General features: G+C 38.4%; 1 protein-coding gene across 6 annotated transcripts in view; it reads right to left on the bottom strand.

The window, feature by feature from the left end:
• Positions 1-11,198: 11,198 nt before the first annotated feature.
• The window catches only part of LOC149239145 (uncharacterized), a 517,638-nt gene continuing 502,384 nt past the window's right edge, over positions 11,199-26,452 (bottom strand). For 4 of the 6 annotated variants that reach the window (XM_089373324.1, XM_089373327.1, XM_089373326.1 and 1 more), the window contains 2 exons: positions 16,465-16,591; positions 15,950-16,386 (listed from right to left, as the gene is read on the bottom strand). In XM_089373324.1, coding sequence (XP_089229450.1) covers positions 16,144-16,386; positions 16,465-16,591 — 370 coding nt within the window. In that variant the 3' untranslated portion in view covers positions 15,950-16,143. Of the gene's footprint in view, positions 11,419-15,949; positions 16,387-16,464; positions 16,592-26,452 lie in introns of those variants that run through there. The other 2 variants (XM_089373329.1, XM_089373328.1) reach the window with 2 other exon arrangements.

The raw sequence follows: 26,452 nt of genomic DNA, 5'->3' as shown, positions 1-26,452 counted from the left end.
TATCGCACATCATGTAGCAACATGTCAATATCACTCTACAAGGGTATACATCTGCTCAGGTGTGCACTCGTAACCTCTAATCGCAAAGCCACTCAATCTGTCATCCTCCACATGCATAGAAAACCACACATGAACTACTACAGGCATAAGCAACGTGGCATATCTACCATAGACTGACTTTGTGCTCGACCTCACATTCAGCCTTTATTGGCTCTCACCATGCCCACCATTAAATTAGAGGACATACGCACTGTCTTTTTGAGATTGAGCCACACCATAAACAACTAAGAACTCATCGCACAGGATCCAATGGAAGTCTATCTACACGCACTGACTATGCACTCTAAGGTATGAATGTTGATTCAATCATCTAACCAATGTTTGATTGATACATGGCATCGTGTATTTAATTCATTTTTACCAGCTCACCAATTAGAATGAATTAAACTGTTGTTTGTGATCAGATCAGATTATTGACTATGTTCTACTTCCTTCTGACGAACAACAACGCACTGTAATCACACTTACTGACCAGATCAAACAATATGAAACCATTCAATGTGTTTGACAACATTTTTAGACCAAATCAAATCATTTCAATGATTAATGGTGTTCCTCAACGATCATATCAAGACGAATTAAGTGTGACTAGATTAAACACTGAGATCGCTAGCAATTCCATGGGAAATTTCACTGGTTTTGGCCCATGGTTTTCTTTTCTTCGCTCATAGTCAGTGTCGCAAGCATATACCGGGGCAAGCCTGCAACAGTGTCGATGGGATACTGTGACAAGCCTGTGGTAATGTTGCAATGATACTATGACAAGCCTGCAACAAACTTTGTAAAATTGGAAATCTCAAAGGATCAACGCCTCGATCTATTACCAACTTCAGCACCACCATCATCCCACTGCAAAGGATCAGTCAATCACTTGCAGCGCCAGCATCATGCCACAACATCAATACAACCTTGACACTAAACATTCTGTGGCCACATCATCAACAGGAAACAGTCACGAGTTGACATCAATTCCAATTCCAACTTGTCATAGTGCCAACCATTGCTTTCTTTCTTCCAAACATCATTAATAAAAGGGTTTCTCAACATAGTTGATCTCGCTCTCTTGTATTTGGTTTCATCCAATTATTATCTCTATATATTTGGTTTGTGTTCAAGGTTTTAGGAACACTAAAACCATTTCCAAGTCATTAAGTGAGAGCCTCTTTATCAATTAATATAATTTGGCCCAGTTATTAAATCATGCTCATTAGTGGTGATTTTAAGGTTGGTTTTATAGGCATGTAGATAAAGATGGGAAGTCACAATAGGGGCATTGGATCTCATATCTTGTGTTTTGTACTATCTAAAGGAAGCACCTTAAAAATGATATCGGAGAATTTCTCTTTCATATAGGGTGATTTCTAATACATATATTTACTCTCCTATTTAATATGGGATCATCTTAAGTGTTTCATTGTAAATTTACATTTTTGGTGCTTGCATTAATTATAAGCAATGTCTTCATCAACTAATGACCTCCCATAAATAACTTAATGACATCTTCTCTAACTTTTGGTGGTGGTTTTGATAGGGAAATGACATAACAATGAAATGATTTATTTTTCACCATAATTAGCTTCACCTAGGGTCACAATGTTAGACTCAATTTATATATTTTAAAATAGGCAACTAGGGCCAAACTCCATGTGGGTCATCTTATTTATGGCAACTGATATTTTTATTGGATCCCTCTCATCGAAAGGTGTAGGATTGATCTAAAGATCATCCGATTCCGATAAGTATTTATAAATAAAACAAATTGTCAAGTCAACCAGCAACTTGAGTAGGCTTAGAAACCCAATAGACATGTCTATTCATTATCTATGTTTTAGTATAAATAGAAGAGGACTTGAAGTCATTTTGACACACATTCTTCATGTGATCTCCTCCTTTCCACATCTTGGGTTTTTGGTGAAGGAAAGACACAAAAAAATACGCTGGGCTAAGTATATGATTCCCTAGCCGCAGTAAGCCACAGGCCTATCTAAAAGCAGTCAACCTGTTCACGCAGTCAAGGAGACATGTTCACGCAAAGAAAGAATCTCGCATCTTCTTCTGAAATCTCGCATGTAGGAGTAGAGCCGCAGTAAGGAATTGACTGCACCTCGTGGTTTTAGGTGCAGTCATGATCCCGGATAAACTCTTGTGAGGACACAACATTGAGTTGAAGTTTGGGTTAGATAATATCTCGGCATACCTGAATTTGATGACACAGTAATCTCACACAAATACATCCTGGATGGACAAAGAGGACTGTGTATATATTGCAGCGTCGACATGTTATAAACAGTGATCAAGAATGCAAGAAGGAACCAAGGTTACATCTCGGCTTTGTATTCGGATCTGTCTAGACATATCACAATGAAAATATGTGGTACTCCACATACCTGTGATTAAAGGAAATATCTGCGGATGAATAAATCAGAGAAGGCTAATGATGATCTCGGAATATCTATGAACAACATCTCGTCTACCTGTAAGTGTTCTCATCAACTAGATGGAGCGGAAGGATCTTAAGTCCTGTAACAAGGATCTCAGCATACACTTATATTTGTTTATATTAACCCGCATACCTTAAGGGCAGTTAGAGTACTGATGTATGACATAAACTTAATCATTGTCATTGTAATAAAGCATCATAATATGCAGTCACAATGACATGGATCATAAGCAGTAATGTTTATGATGGTTACAGTCTCAACCTAATGAGAATGATAAGGATGAATATTCTTAGATCATGATGGGCATGGCAGCATGATGATGAATAAGACAACAAGATGATGAATGATGGCATGTCAGTTAAAGAGCAGCATGATGATGAGAGCAGCTCATTCATCTAGGTCCAGCACTGTGATGGTACAACATAATGCTACATGGTAAGGTGCAGCAAATGGACGAAATGCAACACTACGATAGGTGAAGCAGTCACCTTGGAGAATCAATTGAAACAATACATCTTCAACTGATCTCATGCAGATATCAAAAGTCAAAATGTTGACTTCTATTGTAAATGTACTATCTCTCTCTCTTTCTCTACTGAACTTTGAACAACATAAAAGAAGAATTGATCAAGGGTTTCTCCACATTGGGGTTTGTCCCTGGTTAGCGCCACATCTTGTGTCCCCTTGTCTTGGCTTGTCTTCTACGATTTATATGTTCTATCCGCAATTTACTTTAATGCTGATGTGATTGCTAATCTGGAAAAGATATTGAGCTAATTGTGAAAATTGAAATAAATCGCTCTAACATATAACATACCTAAACTTAACAGTATAATACCACATTGCAAAACATCTAAATAAAACAAACCCTCTTAAGTATTTTCCTTGTACCATTATAACATACTAAAAACAACACAATCAATAATTAGATAATCGATCTGACTGCTACTACTATTTTGTATCCTCTCCAAACTTGTAAATAGCCTAGAAAAATTTATCCCAATTAATAACAACTTGAATATAGTGTGATTATAGGATGATTGCATGAAATAGAATATATATATAATATTTAAAGACAACAAATAAAAATAAAAGTGCTCAATGGCATAATTTGTTTCATGCAAAGCAAAGAGAATCCATAATTATATAATGTGTTCCACAACCTAAATGCTTATCATTTAACTAAAAAGACATACATAAATAGATTTCCAAGAAATAAATTCTCTACCTATCCAATGACATTCCTACATAAATGCCTACTCAAACTTGGGGCGATGATATGACAAAGAAGCCTAAAGTGCAGGAGAAACTCTTTCAAATCTCAAGCAATTTTTAATAGCATAAAGCCTTACTAGCCCCAACTAGAACAAGAAGAGAGATACACACTTGAAATACCAGTGTTATAGACCTTTTCATTCATCTTCCACCATAATGTCATCACACTTGTAGGTAAAGACACAAACAATAATGCAAGAACACCATAACAAAATAATGGAAGAAGATAAAATAAAATTTGTAATGCATGGAATAGGCGCAAAGGACAGTACAAGCTTGGAACTATGGAGCCATAGAGACCCTTATCTTATCAAGGTGGTCATTAAATAGACTCAAGTTGGTTGATGAGCATAAGTAAACAAATAATGATGACATATAATTTTTCCATTGTCGAAAGGTATTTCACCTTTTATTCTACAAAATTAGATGTCCACCAAAATATTTTTTGACATAACTTTTACATACTCTAATTACGAAAAAAGGCATAGTATCGAACTGGGTATTGTAGCCTCTTATTGAATACTGCCAAAGAAGGATATAAAGGCTATCCCAAACACACAATAAGAAATTTGCAAGTATGAATTAATAATCTTACATATTGCATCCTCAATACGAAGTTCATAATTCAAAATCTCAGGAGGTGGTATAAAAGAGAAACTTTAGAATCCAAAGGTGTTAGCATGTGCAAAGTCATTACAATTGATTTAGAAAGTTGTATCTTATTATTGTATATATTCATATCATAATCACATTTCTCCAAAATGACATCAAGAAATGGTTTTATTTAATCACCTCTTAAGGAATTCACTATACCTTGATAAAATATATTTCTCTCCCTTTTTCTCACAACCAACTATATTTTTTGTGAAGTTATAGTTTGCCACAATTTTGATAATCTTTGTGGTAATCTAACGACTTATTCTAGATTATTAGACTATCGAATTTTGCATCATATCATGGGTCAAAATTTTCTTTCACTAGAGTAAAATGAATAAAATAGGTTTCTACATAATAATTTGCCTATCCTTTTAATGAAAAATTTACACATGATAATCTTGTGACAATCTAACTTATTTTCAATTATTAAACTATCAAATTTTACATCATATCATGGGTCAAAATTTTCTTTTACTATAGTAAATGAATAAAATAAGCTTCTTTTATAATAATTTGTCTTCTCCATATTTTTATTATAAATTTGAAAGTGAGCAAAGAGTGATTTCACACAACACAAATCCCACACCCTACTATTTTATTGATCTCACGAAGGTTACATATAAAGAAATACATGAGACTTCCATATCTGAGAATAGTGGATATAGATTACTAAAAATAACTAATACAACTAATAACCTATGAACATAAATTACAACTATAATACAGATGACACACATGGAAGCATTACTTCCAACACCTTACCTTAATGCTTACATGTAACAAATGTTGAAAACAAACATTACAACAACAATATTGATATCACTCTAGTTGGTATTCATTATCATCTACACCCACTCTAGAATCTCGTAGACAACACTCTTTCTTCACCACCACATCTTCGAGCTATCACTTAACCACCGTTTAAAATAAAATTGCTTCTGACCATCGTTGATGAACTTGCAGAATTGACGCTTCTTGACATCTTGAAGGACAATCTCGATACTGAATCATTCTATGGAACTGCCACCATTTATTGAATATATGATATTCCGCTATCTTCACCAGTTATCTAGGATAGCAGTCTAGATATTGAATGTCTTCAATAGTCAAATATACAAGTGGACCATTCATAAAAAATAACTTGTATCGATGTTCTCGAAGCACAATGAGTCACATCAGCTTGACCTTATTAAGAACCCGTAGCTAATGCTCCCAGAGCCTGATGAGTCACATTAGTATATTCAATACTTGGCTTGTTCTTTGTGGTTCTTTTTATAGATCATCTCACAAATCTGCCAGTGAAACTGTAGACTTGTGAGACACCCTCCTTCATAGATCCATTAAAAATTTAAACATAACATCTTCATAATATAAATTTTACATATATAACAAACACTAAAAAAAGAATTCACACATTTTGATTTCTACACCATTTATTACTTTGTTGCTAAATAATTGGACAAACTCTCAAGCAATTCCACCATATAAGGACCAAACTTCAATTATAACTCAAATTTTCTATTAAATTCTTCAACAAACAAGAAAATCTATTATTGTGAGATGTGGTTAGCTTTTAATATTATTGTTGTCTTAGCTTGCTCCTTGAATGCTCAATTACGTCTGGGTTGGAAGAATTCATAAACCTTTCTGGCTCGAATTCTAGGGTTTGTTCCCACTCAGCGGGGTCTCAAAAAGTTGGGTGTTCGAGGGCACGTGATACCCTCCAACTATGCACGCTTCCTTCACCATGTGAGGAAGGAGCATGGGGGATACAAGATAAAGACGAAGAGTCTCTTTCACAATAGCCTCCAAATATTTCAAGTTAGGAATATTTGACTCCTTTAAGACACACTCTCTTCCAATTACGATGTCCATCTCTTCATGTGCCCTTTTCAACACCTCCGAGCATTGTAGCAACGTTGAAATTGTATTGAAGCATCGACACCTGATATTTCCTTCATTGGTCTTTCCACATAGGTCCATAAAATTCGTATTATGAGCCTTCAACTCCAACATTGACCGCGTTTCTTCTCGCTTGACGAAGCTGCAAACAATGAACAAATCTATAGATTTACACACATAGGATCACAAAAAATCTCACACGGGAACAATACAAAAAACAAGCACACATCTAAGCTATGTTAATCTAATCAATTATTCTCATGGCGCTCACATCTTCATGGCCTTCCCCAAAGGGAATCAATTTAGAATAATCTTTGATACCATATTAGAAATTTGAAAGTGAGCACAAAGCGATTACACACAACACAAATCACACACACTACTATTTTATTGAACTCGCAAAGGTTACATACATAGGAATACATGAAACTTCCGAATCCAAGAATAGTGGATCTAGATAACTAAAATGAACTAATACAACTAATAATCTAGGAAGATACAATTACAACTGTAATACACATGACACGCAGTTGATAGGTGGATCAATGTGTGTCATGTGTATTACAAGACTGACACTAACAGGTGGGTGATTTTCCTATCATTTTGGACAATTTTCCTAGCATGATTATTTTTAAATTCTCCTACTCATCTCTCTCTCTAATTTCACTCCTTTCAAACTTCCTAAGTTTTCTACAACCCCTATCCATCTCCCAAAATTCCTCTATCATCATCTCCCTTCCCTAACTCCCTCATTTCACTCATTCCTCACTGTTTTTCCATTTTCCTGTTATCTAGGGTTTTTTTAATCAAAATGGAGGGAGATTCTTCACCATCGAAAAAGAGAAAACATCATAGAGGGAGGATCCTAAGGTATAAGCCTACCAACTACAATGAAATCAAATCCTCACCATTCATTAAACAGTGCTTTGAAGATGTCAGCTTCCTAGGGTTTTGTCAAAGGGTGGGTGAAGTAGGTTTCCATGAGCAGCTCACTGATTGGATTGCCACCAATCTAAAAGGGGAAAAGGCCATCATAGCAGGGATTGAAATTACATTTTCAGTAGCTTCCATCTCTCTTGCCATAGGGATACCTGATCATGGGGAGTATTGGTTCAAAGGCATGAGCTTAGACCTTGAACAATACCAACCTTTCTTAAAATCACCCTACAGAGAGGCTCATTCACACATCATCCCATTCAGGTACCTGTTGGAAAAGTATGTGCCATTGATGAAGGTTGTAATGAAGTTTTTCACCTGTGAGGGAAGATTTTCCAGATTGTATGGGTACCACATTAGGCTGCTAATGCATTTCACAGCTCTAAAACCTCTCAACATGTGTAATTATTTATGTAGAAGCCTTATCAAAATGTCTAAGAAGGTACAAATGAAAGGCAAAGAGCATCACCCTAGCCTTTTTCATCACAGCTTAATAAAGATTGTAGTCCTCCATCAGTTGGCAAAAAGGAACATGGCATGGGATTCCTTCATAGAAACAACTTTGCAGTGGCATGAAACTATTTCATTAGGTCATCATCCAAATACATCAACACAACAGGTGGAGGTAGGGTCATCAAGAAAATTAGAGGAAGTTCCCAAGGCACCTAAACCTGAGGTGATCAGAGTATATCAGAGAGGAAAAAGGCTTGTGTTTGCTTCTCAAGTTGAGAAAATGGCCAAGCCTTCTACATCAACAAAACATGGATCACATGTACAAGATGAGGAGCTAATTGAACATGATTTTGAATTAGTTGACCTGGAGGCAGCAGATGAACCTTAAAAATTGCAACAAATTATCAAAGAGAAAGATTCCCAAATTAGAGAGCTCATGGACAATATGGCAAGGGAAAGATTCATCATTTCCTTCCTTGAGCAAGAAAATAGTCAGCTTAAGGCCAAACAACTAATCATGGAGAAAGAGAAATCCAAGGTGTTGCAGCAAGGAGGAAAAGGTAAAGCAGTGTTGGAGCTTGGTGAACATGATGAACAGGAAAAACAAGTTGGAAAGAAGAAGCCAAAAACCAAGGGACTCAAAAGGGCATTGAAGAAAGAAAAAGAACATAACCTGCTAGATGAAGACTTGGACATTGAAGACAGAATTTCCTTGGAGATCAATGAAGATAGAGAGTATTGGCTAAGTAAGATCAATGGCCACCTAGAGCAACTTCTTGACAAGGACAACAGGGACAATCATATATCGAGGCACATGGCCCACCATTATCAGACCAAAAACATGATTTGCAACATCAAGCTCAAGCAAATGAAAAACAAGCTAAAGGAAACCCTAAAAGACAAAAATGAGAGGGATAACTTGGAGATTCTTTCTGAAGCATCCATGAGAGCATGACACACCTCATTTTGCACTTCATGACCAATTTTTGGAGTTTTCTGAGCATTTTTGGTTTTTTGAGAATTTTGGTGCAAATTTCAGAAATTGGACTAGTCACAGGCATTGCGCTTTTTCCTCATGGCTCCAAATGACAAGTGGCTTACATTTTTGGAAAGTTGGTGGCCTCCTCTCAAAACCCATTTCATCAAATTTCTCAGACAAGGCTTAGATTTTGAGAAAAAGGAGAAAAAGGGGTAAAATACCATCATTTTGCCACTCTTTTTGACAGGTGCTATGCTTTTGGAGACACCTTGGGAGAATCAATTTTTGAAGGCCTTCCCATGGGTCATTTTCAAAAATTCAAGATGTTCTAGAAACTAGATAGGAAAGGCTAGTTGACCATTCTCTTATATTTCAAATTTTCCCTCATGAAGGCACCTAAACGTGGCCTCAAAGTTGGCATTGTGCTTCTGCAAATTTCTGAGTTTTTATTTAAAAATTTCACTGTGTAATTTCTCAAGTTTTTAGTTTGACTTGGTCAAAGTTAAACTCATGATGTAACTTCAGTAGTTCGAGGTTTAGATGATGTAATAATAAATAAATATGCATGATAGGTTGTTTTTATGGTTAATTAGGCTTCATAAAGGAAGCATAACTCAAATCAAAGTCTAAGAGAAGAGTTTGTTTTTTACCTTCTCACTCTCACTTGTTGGTTGAGAGAATTTTGGAAACAGTTCCACCGCTTAGGAATTCGACTCCTGAAGGTGGGGAACCTATTTGATTGAGTCTATATGTATCATTTCTCATTCAGAGAGAAAGATTGGACTTCAAAGGAGAGGACTTGTACCTTATGCTTTCATACGGTTAATGAAGGAACAATTGCAGCTATTTTTTAGGAATACTTGTTCAGTGAGTTTGTGGTGTTGTTTTACTTCTATATCAGTTTCTTATGAATGAATTCATCTCTCTTAACATGTTTTTCTTCTATCGATGATTTTCCTTACAATTATATAGGCAAAATTCTTTAGATTCAAAGCTTTGTTTATGTGGAAAATCATGTTTGTGTATCTCTTCTTCTAAATTAATGAATTCATGCTAATACATGCTCATTATGATTTCTTAAACTTTCATACCCTACACTACATTTACCAAAATCTTAAATCCACCACAAGACATTGTTATCTTGCTCCTCTTTATGCCTACCACTGCAAATCTTTGACTCTTGAGACCTTAACCTAATTTCTCTTTCTCATCCCTGGTCCAGCAACATAAAAACCCTAAATTTTCAAAAGCTCAACTAAAACTCTTATATCTAGCCTAAAATCCATTTCTCTTAGAGAGATCCCTCTCTGGTTTAGCAGGGCTAGCTACTGAACTGCAAGTGGTTTGAAGTTACCTCTTTTGATCTCCTCCTCAGCTTGGGACATTGTAGGGGATACCACCACCTAATCCACTTGGACCCCTAAGATTGTTTCATTTTAGTTTCCTTAATTCTAGCACAACTTTTTGACAATTTTTCTGGTTCTAAACTTCCGGAGTCATTTTAAGGTCCTAAAAGATGTTTTTTGGGAAAATGGAGAAGCTAGTAAAATGCCAGAATAAGTTTCATGTATTTTTTTTTTGTCTCCTCATGGATATCTTCAAAACGAGGTATTACGTTAGCCAAACGAAGATCATATGCCAAATTTATGACCTCGAGAAGTTGGTGGTCCAACTTACCTCAACGAGGCCCAAAACTGTTGTCGCTTCATTTCCTAGGGTCAGTGTTTAACACTTCTTCTTTACGATTAAAAGACCTCTAAGCCTCATTATAACACAATATAGAAGGCATGTAGCCGTCACATCTCTTCTTAGAGATAAGCTACCATCGCATGAGCTAATTTGTTCCATTCTGCATGTATATAGTTTTCAATACTTGTTATTAATTAATTGAAGTTCTATTCTTTCGCTATATCTATGTGTTATGTTTAAATATGTATTTCATTTTGTTTTTTCATAAATCCAAATCACAGATGGAAGCAGTACTTCCAATACTTTTTAATGAAAAAATCACATCATATCACATTAATTATCCGTCTTAAAAAATATTAAATTCATCAATTTTTATATTTTTTCTATAAAATAGAATTATTAAAAATATTATTATTAACTCATATATTTTATTTTTAATAAAACATATCAAATATTTATAGACCAATTATATATATATATATATATATATATATATATATATATATATTTATCACTATAATTTTTTAATTTTTAAAATAAAAACTAATACAAACATTATACATACTTTCTTCCATACATATTGTTAATAAATAAAAATAAATATTTAATAAAAAATATTCACAATATAAAAAATTATTTTTTTTCCAAGGAAAAAGGCACAATTTTCATTAATAAATTAAGAAAATTACATGTTGTATCATTCAACATGTATGAGATGCATTCACAGTAGTTCCATTCATCATAGTACTAAACCATATATATAGATTACAACTAAGTTGCAGAGAGAAATATAACCGCCGAGAAAACTATAAACGTAGCAATGTCCCAAAAAAAATTGTTAAGACAAAAACAAAATAAACATAGAATGATCAGAGTGATCATTCTGAGTGGTTCCCATTCATCTCTATGAATGGACGGTGGAAAAACTGATAGAAATCACCATCTCTGAACTCCTGAATTATCCATTGACCCCTATTCAGCTGCGTAGCCTCTTTGGAAAGACGATTTGTGATCTTATTCCTTTCCCTATATATATGAGAACATACAATAAAATCAAATTGTGATTTTAGTGTAAAGACATCATCCAGAGTGTCCCTGAGTGTGTGCAAGTGACAATGATATACATCATTTATCCAATTTATTACAAGCTGTGAATCCCCAAAGATCTGAATCTTTTGACAATTTTGTTCCCGTGTAAATAATAGAAGATGTTTTAGACTGTGAAGCTCAACATAATTATTAGTGCCCCTGCCAAGGCCAACTTGGATTCTGAAAGACAAATGTTCATTCATGTGTAGAATGACACCTCCTCCCACAACCCTTAGCTTGGGCAGAACCATCAAAATAACCCCACGGTAAATTAGTATCAATGATTTATAGAGTAATGACACCCAGCGACTTGGTGTGCTTTGAATTTGAAATCAAATTAAAAACGGCCACAAAGTGCGTACTAGTGGTTAGCTAGTTTATCTGCACGTCTTGGAAGATCATACGGTTCTTGTTTATCCAAATTCCCCAACAAACAATCAGGGGCAGATTTCTGTCTTTTTGAGTGTGAGCCTCAGACCACCAATGGTGCCATGCTTCCTTGAAATTTTGGCCAGACCATGTTGTCTTTAAATTAAGGAGTGAGATTATATGGGACCAAAACTGTGCCATAACTAGGCATAGGAGGAAGAGATTGTTCGACGACTCAACATTTGATTTGCAGAAACAACATCGTGAGGGACCGTGAAAAGCCCTCTTCATGAGGTTTAATTCAGTTGGGGCTTTGTTTGTGAGAATACACCACATGAACAACTTGGTTTTCGGAGGGGCTTTTAATTTCCAGAGGTGGCACCACCACCAGTTGATTATACCATTTTCCCCTGCTGACATAAGAGCAACATAGCTAGCTTTTAGAGAGTATCGTCCATGAGGGGCGGTGACCTAGATGTGTTCATCTTCTTTTTCTACAAGCCTGATTTTGGCTTCCTCTAAAGCCCAGGGAAAATTTTAAGAAGCCCCCCTAAATTTACATGTATAATAAATGGGCAAATCTCCATGGTATATAGGAAAAATGGAAGGCGATTTTATCAATAATATGATATGTATATATAATTTTTTGGCGAATCTCTCCAGGCATGGCGAATATTTTACTCAATTATAAAATCTTGTGTTTATTGAATACACAAATGAAATCATTGCATTTCTTTAAAATATCTTTTGAAATCAAGAGTAAAGATGGATCTATGTTGGTTTAATTCCCCCATTTAAATAGGCTACATTCCAGGGGAATACCATGGGTCAATACCATGTGCCATTTTGGTGAATACCATGGGTCAATACCATTTGCCATTTTGGTGAATACCATGGGTCAATACCATGTGCCATTTTTATTTTTATTAATACTAATATTAGGGTTAATAATGTTTTTTTGCATGGTATTAATAACGATCTAGTCCATGGTATTTGTCCCATAGTATTTTGCCCATAGGTTTCACCTAAATATAACGCATTTTTTGAGTGTTGGTAAATATAAGGTGACTTATGGAGTAAATATAAAAAAATGTTTTATTTGTTTACCATACCTCTCGTTTATTTATATTTTTATTAATTTACCATACCTCTTTTACAAATATGGTATTTGGCCCATAGGATTCACTTAAATAAACCTCTTTCTTGAGCCTTCATAAATAGAACAAGGGTTATGGACTAAATATAAAAAGAGGTTTTATTTATTTACCATGCGTCTAGTTTATTTATATTTTTATTTATTTACCATACCTTTTGAGTAAGTATAAAAAAACGTTTTATTTATTTACCATACCTCCACTTTACTTATATTTTTATTTGTTTACACCCTTGCATGTATATAAGGTGACTTATGGAGTAAATATAATTTTTTATTTATTTATTTACCATACTTCTCATTTATTTATATTTTTATTAATTTACCATACATCTTTTATAAATATGGTATTTGGGCCTTTGGCCCATAGGATTCACTTAAATAAAACCTATTCTTGAAAATGGGCGAATGGATTCACTTAAATAAAACCTATTCTTGAAAATGGGTGAATGGAAGGTTGTAACTCCTAATTTCAAGGGCTAAATTTACCTTTTTTACCCTCTCCCTTAAAAGAAGGTGGGCTATTTGAGGTGATTTGTAAAAGTGTACTATGATATAAAATAATCGCCCACTAAAAATTTAAAACCCCTTAATTTCGCCAAAGGGCGAACATTCGCCCCTAAAATCACCCCTACTAAAGCCCCAATGAAACGATTCCATACCCCAGAGCATCTATTCTGAATGTTCAAATCTCTTTGATCTAGCCATTACTGGGGCATCCAGGGGTGAAAACCGGTGACCGCAATATGATCTATCTTTGTGATTCCAGTCCCAGAGAGGAAATGCCGAAGGGCCCTAGGAAGGATATGGGCATTCTTGCACCTGGTCCAGGCATCAGTGCCTAAATGCACCTACTCTCCATTTCCGATTTTCCATGCTAGCCCTTGTTTGATGGTGTTGAAGGATTGGGAGATTTCCTTCCAGATGATGGAAGCACCAACAAAGGAAATGTTAGGACTGTGAATCCACTCCATAATTGAGAGGGGGTGGATATATTTGAAATATATTACCTCTTGCCATAGGCTTTCTGACTTGATTATTTTCCAGCCCATTTTTGCTACAAGGGCCATTGCGAAAGATTGAATCCTTAGGAGGGTGCATCTGTGATTGAAAATCTGCCTCCATTGTTTGTGTACTTGCCGATACCAGAGACCTTGGAGGCTTCTGCTGCTTCCCTGACAGAAGGGGGCAGTCTTTGTACAGATGACCCACCTCATGGCACCGACGACAACAGAAAGGGATACCCTTGCAATATAGTATCTGTCTCCTGGTGGTCTCCCCCATCTGAAGCAGATAGCTCTCCATGAGGCCCTCCCTAGTGTCAAGGAACACCAATATTCTGGATAATGCTATACAACTTGTATCCTGATAAGCCCTATCATGATCAAGATAGACCCCCATGTCATCTCCAATTACCTTGAAGATATCCTCAACCCAAAATTGGAGCGGAAGACCCGGCAAGCGAACCCAAATTGGACCAGCTCCCATGTTTTCTTTCTCGGGATCAAAGAGCAGAGTCCATCGCTTAAGCAAGACTAGAGTCATTTCAATATGCCAGTACCTCGTCAAGACCCAATCCACCTGGTCCGGCTGCGAGAAAATGAGAGTGAACCACCCTCTGGACAGAGTGATGACACCAGGTAGCTGCACCATTAGGTTCCCCAGACCTCCGCATTCCATTTTCTCAGACGAGCCAGGGTATAATTTCTTTCGCGCACTCGACCCACAAGAGCAGTGCTCTCCGTTAGGGCTGCTTGTGCCATTGTGATGCCCGCCCCGAACACCAAACGACGGTCACGTTCTCGAACTTTCAAATGTTTGGATTTTTTCCGATCCCCTTGTCCTTTATGTTTTTTTGTGGAATCACCTTCAGCTAGGGGGTTCTCATCCGAATCCGAAGAGCGGTGTTCTTCCAGACATGGGTCCTGTCTAGAGATACCATCAAAATAGCCAGAGGGGTGAGTAAAAGCAGCAACCTAGTGAGCGTAATCCGTTGGCACAACGCCAAGAAACTCGAGGTGGGGAGGAGAAATGCCGCACCCTTCAGGGGCCGAACCACGTAAATCCGCCGCGGAGACACAACTCCCCCTTGTGTGAAAGAAAAACTCATTGGGGCCTGCGACCAGACCAGAAATTCTGATGGAGATGGGATAGAAAGAAATGGTGAATCAGAGCCCTCACCCAGACAGAAAACACCCTTCGATACGGCAGAAACCGGTTGCTTATTACCCAAATCCTGTAGCGAAACCTCCATCTCATGCATTAAGGAGGAGAGTTCCATGACCGGAGTAGTTGGTAGACTGATTGATGTCGGTTCCATCCCAGTAGTTGACGGGTGTTTGCTCTCAACCCAGATGTCTTCAGGGGTCAAAGAGTCAGAGGAATAATCTAAGAGTTCCTCATCCATACTGACACCGAAATCCATTAAAAAAAACTCATAATATACAAAATTATATATACATATATATTCTTTTAATGATTTTTTTTATTATTACTAGTTTTACAACCTACAAAATATAATTAAGTCTTTTTATATTATAATTTAATTATTTTAATTTTTTTTTAAATGTAGATTTATTAAAACATTTAAATTTTGATTATATCTATTATAAACACTCATTTACTTACTTTTAAATGTAAATGTAAGAGTGTTTTAACTTTATTTTATTTTGTTTATATATATAAACATATTTTTTTAAATATTCAATTAAAAAAAAATTATATATGTTTTAACTTTATTTTATTTTGTTTATAGATATAAACATATTTTTTTAAATATTCAATAAAAAAAATTATATATATTAATTACTATTTAAAATCTATTTAAATTAAATATTACATACAAACTTATGTTTTATAAAAATTAGATTAAAAAAATAATAAATATGATATCCCATATTTGAGAATGAATTAAATTAAAAAAATAATAAATATGATGATCCAATATTTTAAAATGAATTAAATTATAAAATATGATAATCCAATATTGCTTTTAACAATATTCAAATAAATATCAGTACCAATGCCAAGCACAAATGAAATATCTATAAACATTGAACCAGTATTTAACCTTTTACCATGTAATAAGGTATTTTTTCATCGTGTGTGTATATATATTCCAGCGCCTTTTATATGCATTCTCAATATTGCATCTCAGGTTCCTCCATTCGTATATAATCATACAAAATACCATTGAATGGCCCCGTGTTCTCCTTTTGTGTGAGAAATATTGTATTATCTCCTTCCATTAATAAATTGGGGTTTACTTCTACAATAAGAATTTTATAATTGCCATGGATACCATGTCGTGCCATTGCATTATCCTTTCCAATTACATTGGTCTCAAAATGAGGTGGATCTATTTTGATATCATTGAATCGTACCTGTGATATTAAAATAAAAAACAATATCAAATGAAGGAAATTAAATAAATTAATAAATGTTTATGTTGAGAAATTTACCTGAAGTATAGAACGTGTTGAAGATGCAATTCCTATATACAATGTATAACAACCGCTTTGTTTAACATTATTAAGTTGAAATTTGATCTGCCATGTTGTTGCCTCATATGTCCCATCATGTCTCTTCCTACAAAGTTAGAAAATGCCCTTCTGTTAAAAGTTGAATTTAAATAATTTAAAAGGCTACATAAATTGATAATATGGATATTTAGTAAAATGTTTAGATACCTAAATTGATAATATGGATATTTAGTAAAAGGTTTAGATTTTGAATTTTAAAAAACAAAATTGCATTCTATATTTGAAGTGTATATTCATTGCTAACTCGCTTTAGATGCTGAGAATACATTCATTGCTCTTGTTGTAGAATTTAAGAGAGTTCACAATTCCATTGGTTAGTTTACTCTTATAATATATGGATAATATAAATGATATTACTTGTGAAGTCTAATTTGCTATTACTAATTCTTATTGCCTTAAGGCTTAAGGGTGGTGAGGGAAGGGATTACAAATTCTTATTTTAGTTTTTTTCTTCATTGTAAATGGGAAAGATTAATGTTAAGTAATTTTTACTATCTAATGTCTAAGAGTGGCAAAGGAAGGGATTACAAATTCCTATTTTAGTCTTTTTATTGCAAGGTTTTTTCTTCATTGTAAATGAGAAAGATTGACGTTAGGTAGGTAGATAAGGATCCTCCATCTAGACTAATAATATCATTCCCTTACAACTATATTGGAATATTAATAGGATTCATCATTTTCTTTCTCTTTTCCCTAATCATTAAGGAATATCATAAAACATCATGAATAATACTAATCCTTCTAAATAAATTACTATTCTTTAGGGTAATAATAGAAAGAGATGGGGTTATTTTACTTCTTATTCTTATTGATATATAGATGCAAAAGTAATGATATTGAAAGGAAAAATATTCCCTCCTTTCCATAATCATTAAGGAATATCATAAAATATCATGAATAATAGAGATCCTTCTAAATAAATTTCTATTCTTTAGGATAATGATAGAAAGAGATGGGGTTAGTTTACTTATTATTATTGATGTATAGAGGCAAAAGTATTGAGATTGAAAGGAAAATTATTCCCTCCCCTTTTTGGTAGGGTGATTGATTCATATTGGATTATTATTTATTTTTTCATCTATCTCGATGCTTTCAAATTGGAAAATTTGGAGGAATCAACTTATAGGAGCAATTTTTATCAACTAGACCTAATTTGGAGAATTGGGGTTAGAAACTTTCCAAGACTATTTTGAGGTCTTAAAAGACATTTTTTGGTGGGTAAAATTTTCCTACATAACCATAAAAACCCATGATGTTATTCTACACTTAAAAGCGTTTCCAACTATACAAGGATTACATCAATCAAAGTTTGAATGCCAAAGTTGTGCCTCCCATGTTTGACCACTATGGCACAAGTGGATGCCATGTCAACTCCCATTATGTAGTGTCCCCATTTACTTGAACATGGAGACATCATTCTTGCTTGCTTAACTATCTCTTTTAGGCTAGCAAGTAGGGGAGGTATCATTCTTGCTTGCTTAACTATCTCCTTTAGGCTAGCAAGGAGAGGTAATTTGCTAAGGGGACAAAAAAGTTTTTCCCAACTTCACTTTTGATATTATTATTATTAAATAAAAAGGGGCAAAAGTCACTTAGAGGAAAAATAAGTGAATTCATCAATAAAATAATAATAAGGAAGTTTCTAGAAGATTGGAGAAGGTTTGGCAAAATCTTTTAAAAGGAGAAAGGAGGTCATTTTCTCATCATTTTGACTTGTGATTATTCTCTTAATGATTGATTGGGGCTCAAGCGAGCCCATCACGAGGGTTTCAGGTGGAGCTCTCTAACTAGTTTCAGTGAACTTCAAGTGTCACCCTATTTGGTTCTTAATTGATTTCAATGGACTTTGAGTGCCACCCTAGTTGGCTCATGGGGAGGTCATTCAGATTTTTCCATTGTGTTAATCACAGGTGAATTAAAGCAAAGCAAGTTGATATTTTGGGAAGGTTGAGTTATTTTTTTGCAGGTGATTTATTGGGCCAAATTGCCTTGCTCAAGGAGGTCGAATTTATCCAGACCAGCGGACTGAATTTCTAGTGCTAAAGAAGGACAAATTCATCCATCTTTGAATGTTGAGTTTCATCTCTTCCAGAGGACGCATTTTGTAATCATTGAGAATGTTGAATTACATATTCTAAAGGAGGCTAAGTTCATTTATTCCAGGGGGTGGAATTTCTTGTTATCTTTGGGGTTGAGTTCCATTGTTATTTTAGGAGATAAATCTTAATATTTGGGAGGACAAATTATTTCTCTTGGGAGGCTGATTTCTGAAGATTGCATTCATTATCTAGTGGTTGAGAAATTCATCTTGGGGGGGGGGACCAAATTCTTTTGCTAGTTGTTGAATTATCTATTTGAAGGCGTTGAGTTATGATGTCGAATTCATCATTTATTGGCCTAAATTACCTTTGTATTTCTGAAGGCCAAATCAACTACCAAAGGAGGTTGAGTTTCTCATTCATCTGGAGGCCAAATTGATCATTTAATTGAAGGTCGAATTACAAATTTATCTAGAGGTTGAGTTGCCTATTGCTTGGGGATCAAGTTGTTTGTCTTCCTTGCGAAGTTGAGCATGAGCTGCCACATTATTTGTTGAGCCCGAGTTGATCTTGTGGGCCAAGTTCATCCTCATTTGATCCAACTTTTGTATTCATTCCAAATTCCTTGTGGATCGAGTTCAGTCTTAAAGTGCCATAGTCATCATCGTATGGGAGGTTGAATTGGTACAACCATTTCTAGAGTGGTATTTAGGTTCATATTTGCATGTAAATCTTCTCCTACAACTAATAAAGAATTGGTTTTCCCCTACAATATCGTGATTTTTACTTTGCATGCCAAGTATTTGTGAAAATGTTTGTCCACTAAATGTTTGATAAAAGTCCTCAAATATAAATTCTAAATTTTGTTGAAGAAAATGGGCATATTCCAAGTAAGTGTATAATTATAGTGGTATCAGAGCATGATATTGGCTAGTTGTGGGCCTAAATCCAAGTGATGCTACCAATAAGGAAGAATAGAACAATCGGAAGGGGAAGTTGAAGGAACAATGGGAGACCAAGAAAGTCCAAATGAGCTAGCCACTGTTGTAAAAGAAATGATGAAGATGCAAATGACAACACTTGACGTATTGGAGCAATTAGCTAGTACTTCCCTGAGAAATCAAGACTGACAAGACAATAATGGAAAAAGGGGATCTCATTCAGACGAAGGAAGCCATATTCATGTTCGCACCCGTATGCAGAGTCATCCCCACTTGTATGATAGGTTTTCCATACTCACCATGCCTTAGTTCTTAGATGAAGTAGCAGGGGAGTAGGATATAGTGACAAAATAGGAAGAATCTGTAATATTCCTAATTAGCGATGGCTAATTGGAATATTTGATTTTGCTTATTTTTGCCTTCTATAGTTATTCATGAATAAAAAGGTGGGGAAAAGGGGACATGACTCACCTTTAGAATAAAAGTCACTTCCTAGTAGCACAACGTTGTGACTTAAAGGGAAGCTAAGGGGGCCAAAGGGGGACGCAGAGATGGAGCCCACGCAGACACTTGGAGGGACTGTGCAGAAGCAAAGAAACACGTGGCAAGAGAGGAATTACGCTAGAGAAGGTGGGCCTTGGGATTGAGAGGGGCGAAGGCTATAAAGGAAAGAAGAGCTTCCTCATTCAGTTATGAGCATTTGAGATAGTCACTTCGACTTAGAGCACGCTGGCTGTTTAGCTAGTCTGCAACACTGTTTAGTGTATTGAGTGTCTTCGTTCGGAGATCTCACCCTTAGCACTGGGGGACTTCGAGTGCCTGCTCCGGCACGGTATTTCCATTAGCATTTCAGCAGTAGTTTCATCAGAGTTTTGGTAGGATGATTGAGCTCCTTGGAGGACTGTGCAGCACTGAGAGGGATGACGTAGTTCTTTCTGGCAGGAGTTTTGGATTGAGGGTTTGCAGTAGGATTTGTGCTGGGAGATTGAGTAGGGGATCAACCCTTGCATATTGGAGAGTTTTGGCAGAGGTTTTGGGCATATTTCTAGAGGGTTTCATTCAGTGGTAGCGCAGAGCATTGAGGGACTGCACAGAACCCCAAGGGGGCGATTTTCGGGGGTCGACTATTCTAGGAAAGCTTTTTGGGATTTTTTAGGTTTCTTGAGTAGAGTCCGATTCCAGAGTTTCAGCATTTTCCGAGGAGGGGAACAGCCCCAAATCCTCATTTGATTTCCAGCAGCAGCAGCAGCACGACAGTTCTCCAGCAGCTTCCACGCAGTTCTGAGAGAGGCCATTCCTTTGCTATTCTGAGTGTATTTCTTCACTTGCCTTGTGCAAGTCGAGGTGCCATCTTTCTGATCACCTCCTGTACTCATTCTATTGCTCAGTATAATAAAATGGCTTAGCATTTCTCTATGCATTTCTTGAGTATCTGCTTATATTGCACGTTTATATTATTATATATTGCACCACTGTCATTTTTATCATTTTGAGTTTCCCGGTTATTATATCATTTGTATGTATTTGGTTGGAGTGTACTAGGGTTTTGGAGGATATCTCTGAAACGAGATATTATAGTGGTATCAGAGCATAGATCTGGCTCAACCTGTGGAGCTAGCAATCTATGACACCATGGGAAAAACCCTACATCTGTTATAGAGGTAGGAGATACAGAGATACTGGGCATAGGTTGGAGAACACCTACGGAGAGGGAGACTGTGTTCCGGTGGTGGACGCATAACAGGAGGAGCCTGTGGTGGACGCAGAACAGAAGGAGCCTGGGGTGGACGTAGAGCAGATGGCAGACGAGGATGGGAAGAGATTTGTGGATATGCTCCTCAAATAAGTGCAGGATCTATCGAGGCAGATTGAGGTGATGGGGCAGAGATTCACAGCAGTAGAGGCTAGACAGCGTGAGAGCCCACAGATTTTTCAAGTTGGTGAGGGATCGGGTGCATCCCACCATTTTCCAGAGCAGTGTGATACTACTTAGCAAGTGGCCTCACATGCCCCTACACGCTCCACCATGCCCACATTCTTAGGAGCAAACACGAGGGCCAGAGCCCAGCAGGAGGCAAAGCCCGGTCATATGGGCGATTATTTTGCAGAGTACCAGGCCTATGGGCAGGAGTTCAAGGAGGCTCTCTCATTCAGAGACTTTGTTCAGCTCCAAAGGGATAGTATACCCCGCGATCATCACAGAGGATACCGACATTATCATGATGGTGACACCCACCGTGCAGCTAGTAGATTCCACTTGCCTACGTTTGATGGTTTATCAAACAGTTCAACAAAGTCTTGGGTGGAGAAGCTGGACATTTATTTCTAGCTTAATCAGATGTCGGAGACAGAGGCCATCAAGGTGGCAACATTGAATTTGGATGGTGAGGCTCAGGATTGATGGTTTCATGGGATGGTTACACTCGGACACTCCACAGTGACGACATATGTTGAGTTCACTAGGAGATTGATAGATCGATTTGATCGGAGGGATCCAGAGCAACATTTTGTTGAGCTGACGAGGCTCAAACAGACAGGGAGCCCAGAGACCTACATTGCAGATTTCTTGAGGGTCTCAGTGATGGTGCCAGATCTATCCATGGTGCAGAGGATCTATATGTATGTTGAGGGGTTAGCAGAGCCACTTCAGGGTTTAGTCTGATCCACTAGACCAGCCACACTCCAAGACGCTATTAGTAGGACTCGGGACTTGCAGGATGTCTTACCCAGGACCCAGACACCTTACCCCCAGAGACAAACTTTTCAGTCTAAGGGGAAGGATGTGAGGATTCCACCTCCAAAGAGGAATCCAAGACAAGTACAGATTGACGATGATGCCAGGAGGGAGTTGAATAAGAAGCGGTTGTGCTTCACCTGTCAGGAGTCGTGGGCACCAGGACATAGATGTGCTGCTGGCAAAGCACATTTTATTGAGGTCTTCTCCGAGAGCAATGGGGAAGAGGATGATGAGGATGATGTGGAGGTAGGATATAGTCATGCCGTGTAGGGACCTTTGCCACCTCCACTGCCAGCAACAGGTGGTGCATCTTTTGCACCTACCAGGGGGGCCCTTGCAGCATTGCGAGGAGTTCCCAAGTATCTGACGCTACGCGTACAGGGGACAGTACGTGGCCAGCGAGTATCAGTCTTGGTTGACAGTGGGGCAACCCACGACTCCATCGATGCACAGATGGTTGAGCGGAGAGGTATACAGACAGAGGGCTTCGATGGGTTTTCAGTCTTAGTCCCAGGAGATCAGACCATGATGTCTGCTCGTTATGTTCCAGAGCTATCAGTGACGATGGGAACCTACACATTGACTGACCACTTTTTCGTGGTCGATATTCCAGACACCAACATGATATTGGGTGTTCAGTGGCTCATTACTCTAGGGAAGGTCACGATGGATTGGAAGACCCTAGAGATGGAGTGGGATGATGAGAAGATAGGGGGCATGAGAAGATACGGGGACAACACACATATCCGCCTCAGACTATTTCGGCTCATCGGATGGAGGCAGTCTTCCGGAAGGGAGATGTAGAGTGGGCAGTGGAGCTACGTGCATCAAAGGTAGGGACTACAGGGCAGACTGTGCATCCAGAGATACAGTCCATCCTTGACCGGTATGCCATAGTGTTTGGGGAGATTTCGCCAGGACAGCCACCGGACCGGGGATTTGAGCACACCATTGAGCTGGAGCAGGGTATACAAGCAGTGATTACTACCCCCTATAGGCATCTCAAGGCCTATCGGGATGAGATTGAGTGGGCCATTCAAGAGTTGCTGGCTCTTGGACACATTCGGCCGAGCACGAGTCCTTTTGCTTCTTCCGTGGTGTTGGTGAAGAAGAAGGACGACACATTGAGGATGTGCATTGACTACAGGGCCCTTAACAAGAAGACACTGAAGAACAGGTACCCCATACCTAGGATCGACGAGTTGATGGATGAGTTGAGAGGAGCACGGTTCTTCTCAAAGATTGATTTGAGATCTGGGTACCATCAGATTCGCGTGAGGGGGCAGGATATTCCCAAGACCACCTTAAGGTGTCACTATGGGCACTTTGAGTTCTTAGTGATGCCCTTTGGGCTAACCAACGCCCCCAGCGCATTTTAGTCCTGCATGAACCACATCTTCCGCAGTCACTTGAGGAAGTTTGTGTTGGTATTCTTTGATGACATTCTCATTTACAGCAGGACTTGGGAGGAGCATCTCCAGCACATAGAGACAGTGTTGCACATCTTGCAAGAGCAGCAGTTCTATTCCAAACTCTCCAAGTGTGAGTTTGGGTTGATGGAGATGTTGTACTTGGGGCACATCATAGGGGTGGACGCAGTGAGAGTCCACGAGGAGAAGATCAGGGCCATTAGAGATTGGCTGGAGCCAAGGAACGTGACAGAACTCCGGGGATTCATTGGCATTTGTACTTACTACCGAAAGTTCGTCAAGAGTTTCTCATAGCTTGTTGCACCCCTGACAGATTTGACGAGGAAGGGGGCTTTCAGTTGGATGGATACAGCACAGCGAGCCTTTGACAGGCTCAAGGAGGTTATGAGCACCTACCTAGTGCTTGCATTGCCAGATTTCATGCAACCATTTGTTTTGGAGTGTGACGCGTCGAGAGAGGGGATCGACGCAGTATTGATGCAGGGAGGTCACCCTATAGCCTATGAGAGCTGGAAGCTCCTTCCGCACGAGAGGTTGTATTCTATATACGACAAGGAGATGCTGGCCATCATGCATGCATTGGCCAAGTTCCGACAGTATTTAGTAGGTAACAGGTTCAGGGTGAGGACTGATCACAACAGCCTCAGATTCTCTTTGGCGTAGAAGCAGCTACAATAGAGGCAACAGAAGTGGATTAGCAAGATCCAAGCATATGACTTTGACATTGAGTATGTCAAGGGTAAGAACAACGTGGTAGCAGATGCTCTTTCACGTAGACTAGCCACGTTGTCTCTTATGAGCTTGGACACAGATTGGAGGGCTCGACTCTTAGTTGAGTACTCCAAGGACAGGTTTGCATGTGAGGTTTTGGATGGGCAGGTGGCAGATGACAGGTACAGGGTGGTCGATGAGATCATCTACTACGGGGATCGGATCTTCATAACTGAGGTGTCTCAGCTCAAGAATAAGATACTCCAGGCATCACATGATTCACCATTGGCCGGCCATCAGGGGTTTACCAAAACCTACAAGGCCATCAGAGAGAGGTTCTCATGGAAGGGCCTCAAGGAGGACGTACTCCAACATATCCAGTAGTGCAATGTTTGTCAGAGGAACAAGGGGAAGATGAGCCATCCCGCGGGTTTATTGCAGCCTCTTCCCATTCCGGAGGGGAAATGGGAGAGTATTTCGATGGACTTCATCACAGGGTTGCCCATGGTACAGGGAAAGGATTGTATCTTTGTCGTCGTTGACTGACTGACGAAATATGCACATTTCTTTCCCATATCCGCACACTACACAGCAGCACAGGTGGCCGAGCTGTTCTTCAGAGAGGTCTTCAGGCTACATGGTCTTCCTAAGACCATCTTCAGTAATAGGAAAAGTCGTTTCATGGGCGGGTTTTGGCAGGAGCTTTTTCGGCTAGTGGGGACGGAGTTGACACCGAGTACCAGTTATCACCCACAGACAGACGGACAGACAGAGATAGTTAACAAGTGGTTGGAGGGCTACTTATGTAACTATTTCAGTGGGTAGTAGAGGGCATGGCTGAAGTGGCTGCATCTAGGGGAGTACTGCTACAACACTACAAATCACATGTCCATTGGTATGTCACCATTCTATGCTTTGTATGGGTATCATCCTTTATCTTTTGTTGACATGATGTTTGGTGATAGCAAGGCTCCGAGAGCCAAGATTTGGATCCAAGAGAGTCAGGATATCCTCCGAGCTCTCAAAGATAACATGGCTACAACGCAGAACCAACAGAAGTTGTACGCTGACAAGGGTCAGGTGGAGAGACAATTTGAGGTTGAGGACATGGACTACCTATGATTACAGCCATACCGACAGTCATCACTGAAGTAGAAGGGGGCTGAGAAGCTCAAACCCCGCTTTTATGGGCCATACAGGGTGATATGCAGGATTGGACAGGTTGCATATGAGTTGGAGCTGCCCCAAGGCAGCAAGATTCACAATGTTTTTCATGTATCATGCCTGAAGAAGGCATTGATGCAGCAGGTGACAGTGACAGATGAGCTACCACCCATGGCTGATGAGGGGCATTTGATGTTGCAGCCAGAGACTATTAATGATATCAAGGAGAGGCAGCTGTGGAGCAGGACGGTCTGGGAATTCTTGGTGAGGTGGAAGAATTTGCCGCATGAGGATGCCACTTGGGAGAGTGAGAAAATATTGCAGCATCCATCACTTCAGTTGCTTGAGGAAAAGCAACATTTTGCCGGGGGAGACTGTAATATTCCTAATTAGCCATGGCTAATTGGAATATTCGATTTTGCTAATTTTTCCCTTCTCTAGTTATTCATGAATAAGAAGATGGGGAAAAGGGGACATGACTCACCTTTAGAATAAAAGTCACTTCCTAGTAGCACAACGTTGTGACTTAAAGGGGAGCCAAGGGGGCCAAAGGGGGATGCAGAGATGGAGCCCACGCAGACACTTGGAGGGACTGCGCATAAGGAAAGAAACACGTGCCAAGAGAGGAATTACGCTGGAGAAGGTGGGCCTCGGGATTGAGAGAGGCAAAGGCTATAAAGGAAAGAAGAGATTCCTCATTTTGGCATTCAGTTATGAGAATTTGAGATAGTCACTTTGACTTAGAGCACGCTGGTTGTTTAGCTAGTCTGCAACACTGTTTAGTGCATTGAGTGTCTCCGTTCGGAGATCTCACCCTTAGCCCCGAGGGACTTCAAGTGCCTGCTCGGGCTAGGTATTTCCATTAGCATTTTAGCAGTAGTTTCA

This window comes from Pinus tabuliformis, chromosome 8 (assembly GCF_031772625.1).
Source record: "Pinus tabuliformis cultivar Carrire ecotype Pingquan chromosome 8, CPIR1, whole genome shotgun sequence".
NCBI lineage: Eukaryota > Viridiplantae > Streptophyta > Pinopsida > Pinales > Pinaceae > Pinus > Pinus tabuliformis.
The sequence above is the reverse complement of the archived record's forward strand: the minus strand, read 5'-3'. Positions and strand labels throughout refer to the sequence as shown.